The sequence below is a fragment of the Penaeus chinensis genome, chromosome 1 (genome assembly GCF_019202785.1).
Source record: "Penaeus chinensis breed Huanghai No. 1 chromosome 1, ASM1920278v2, whole genome shotgun sequence".
Classification (NCBI taxonomy): Eukaryota; Metazoa; Arthropoda; class Malacostraca; order Decapoda; family Penaeidae; genus Penaeus; species Penaeus chinensis.
This window is the reverse complement of record NC_061819.1, coordinates 3,159,137-3,161,636: the sequence shown is the minus strand read 5'-3', so window position 1 is coordinate 3,161,636 and position 2,500 is coordinate 3,159,137. Positions and strand designations below refer to the sequence as shown.

General features: G+C 34.9%; 1 protein-coding gene across 1 annotated transcript in view; it reads left to right on the top strand.

Moving 5' to 3' along the window:
* Positions 1-1,856, top strand: part of LOC125028000 (rabankyrin-5-like) — a 49,436-nt gene extending 47,580 nt beyond the window's left edge. The window contains exon 23 of the mRNA XM_047617248.1: positions 1-1,856. This exon is cut by the window's left edge and continues 228 nt beyond it. Coding sequence (XP_047473204.1) covers positions 1-36 — 36 coding nt within the window. The 3' untranslated portion in view covers positions 37-1,856.
* Positions 1,857-2,500: the final 644 nt, after the last annotated feature.

Here is a 2,500-nt window from a genome sequence, read left to right as displayed (position 1 = left end):
GATGTACTTACTTTAGGACCAGCAGCTATATCATAGTAGATGTTTTAGAATAAGTAAAGAAATCAAGTCCATTCATAGCAAGAATATTATCTTTTTCTTTTTCTATACATTTGATAACCAGTTTATTACAATTAACCTAAGACTTATAATGATGGTGCCACTATGTGATTTAAGTGACAGAAGTGTATCATGTGATCAAGCTAAACTTTTCACTTCAAGTCCAAGCTGTACTTCCTACTTAGGCAAATACTCACTGCCAAATATACATTCGAGGAAATCTTACTTGGGAATCATATGATTTGCTTGCAAACACATCTGGATGAAATTGGAAGAGAGGCTGCTCTTTATAGGAAGAGTAGTTCAAAATTTTGAACATGATTAATACTTTTTGAAGGATATTAAAAGGTACTCTGAATTGTTTAGGTTTTTTGGTCAGCACATCCAAAAATGTTTTGCTTGGAGGAAAGTGAGTGAAATAGTTCCCGGGTGAAGTGGTAAACTATGATCTTCGTTAGAAGATATGATATCGTAAAAGTTGGAAAGAATTTCACTTGCAAAAAGGGGGAAATTTTGTTGGTCAACTTGTAAGTTTCCTGTGATTTTTTTTCCATATTAGAGGAGTTTTTAGTTCCTGTACAGTGATTTTATGTAATGTTCCTTTGTTTGTTTAAGAGAAACAAAGGAGCTAATGAATATTTAAAGAAAAAATCTCATTTCATTGTTTTATTTATATTTATTATAATTATTATTTTAGATATACTCAATTATGTTCACAAACATGGCATATAGAAGCATAATGGCAAACTTGCCACTCCCTCAAAAAGCATTCTGTCTCACTCAAAGTATTGTTTCCTAATGATATAACATGAGTCTGGCTAGTTTGTGGTTCCCAGTATTTGTGGATAAGCCCACAGTGTAAAATCACCACATAAGCTGGGGTCCTGTGTTATTGCACCACAACAGTAACTTGCCTTTGGCCTACTGGCTAGTCCCATAGTGGGGTACATCCAGTCAGCACATGCCAAAGCTATTGAATGTCTCTCCTGCAACCCTCTCGGCATCATCCACAACTGTCGTTAAAATCACCAAGCATTGCATCACATGAACAGACAGTGCTGTCCCATTAAAAAAAAAAAAAAATGTATTCTTCTAAATTTTGTTATATCATAAATGTGATTGTGTAAAGCACCGTTGTTACCACTGTCATCCACATCCACAGTTATTTTCAACAATGCATTAGTTGTTGAAAGTGGTCAATATTTAGTGAAGTGCAGTTTTTACGGAAGGGACACTTTGAATGTGAGTTTGCCCTTGTGGTTCTATATGCTTAAAAAAATGTGTACAGGTTTGTCCATTGTGTATTTTTATACTCAGGTACACAGGCAACTGGAAGGAGAAACAGACAGACAAGTGTTACTGACTCAGATACATCACACACACACTGTCTAATACACTGATAAGTTTAGCTCACCAAAGTCAGTTTTAGATCCTTTTCAGAATAATTTCAGTTTAACAAGAAACAAACATGCTCAACTGTTTTTATAGACCTTGTGTGTACCTTAATGTTTGGAAATAATTATTTAACTTAATACATAGAGTTGGAAGAAATGAAGTGGGAAGGAAACCATACTGATATTGTAAAATTCCATAGCCAAAGAATGGCTATTTTGTGAGGCCAATGTTAGACTAGTACCAAAAACTAGTAGGTAAGGTATATTGTATATGTTCACATATATATATATATATAGATATATATATATTCTGTATATATGTCTAGGCTTTTTATGGTTGGCAAGGTTGAAGGTCTATTTCATTATTACAAGAAAGAGATTTTGTATGGAGAAATAAAAAAGACAGAAAATAATATTTATCATTTAAAGTTAGAATGTTCCTTATTAGTCGTAGAATATTCATAAAGTTGCTTTCATATCTAATGAAGATTTTTAAGCATGGTGTTAGTGCAACTGCTATGCTTGTTTTGCTGATAGTGTTTGCTCTGAACAGAAAATACATTTTTAAGGACAGTAGTTGCAGATTTGATATGTAGCACCAAGAGATGGGGAAAGAAAGAGACAAACAGAAAGGCAGAACGAGACAGACTCAGACATAGACACACACACACACACACAAACACACACACAAACACACACACAGACACACACACAGACACACACACACACACACACACACACACACACACACACACACACACACACACACACACACACACACACACACACACACACACACACACACACACACATACATTCACGTACACGCACATTCACATACATGCACATGCACACGCACGCACACGCACACACACACGCACACACACGCACACACGCACACACACAGATGGGAAATGAAGTATTACTACGTTTGTTGTAGATATTATATAAGATGTTTTTTGTTATGGCTGATATTTTTATTTTGTTTGATTATATTTTCTGTTATTACTATAAATTTTCTGTGCAGGGCAGTATATTTTTCTCTGTTG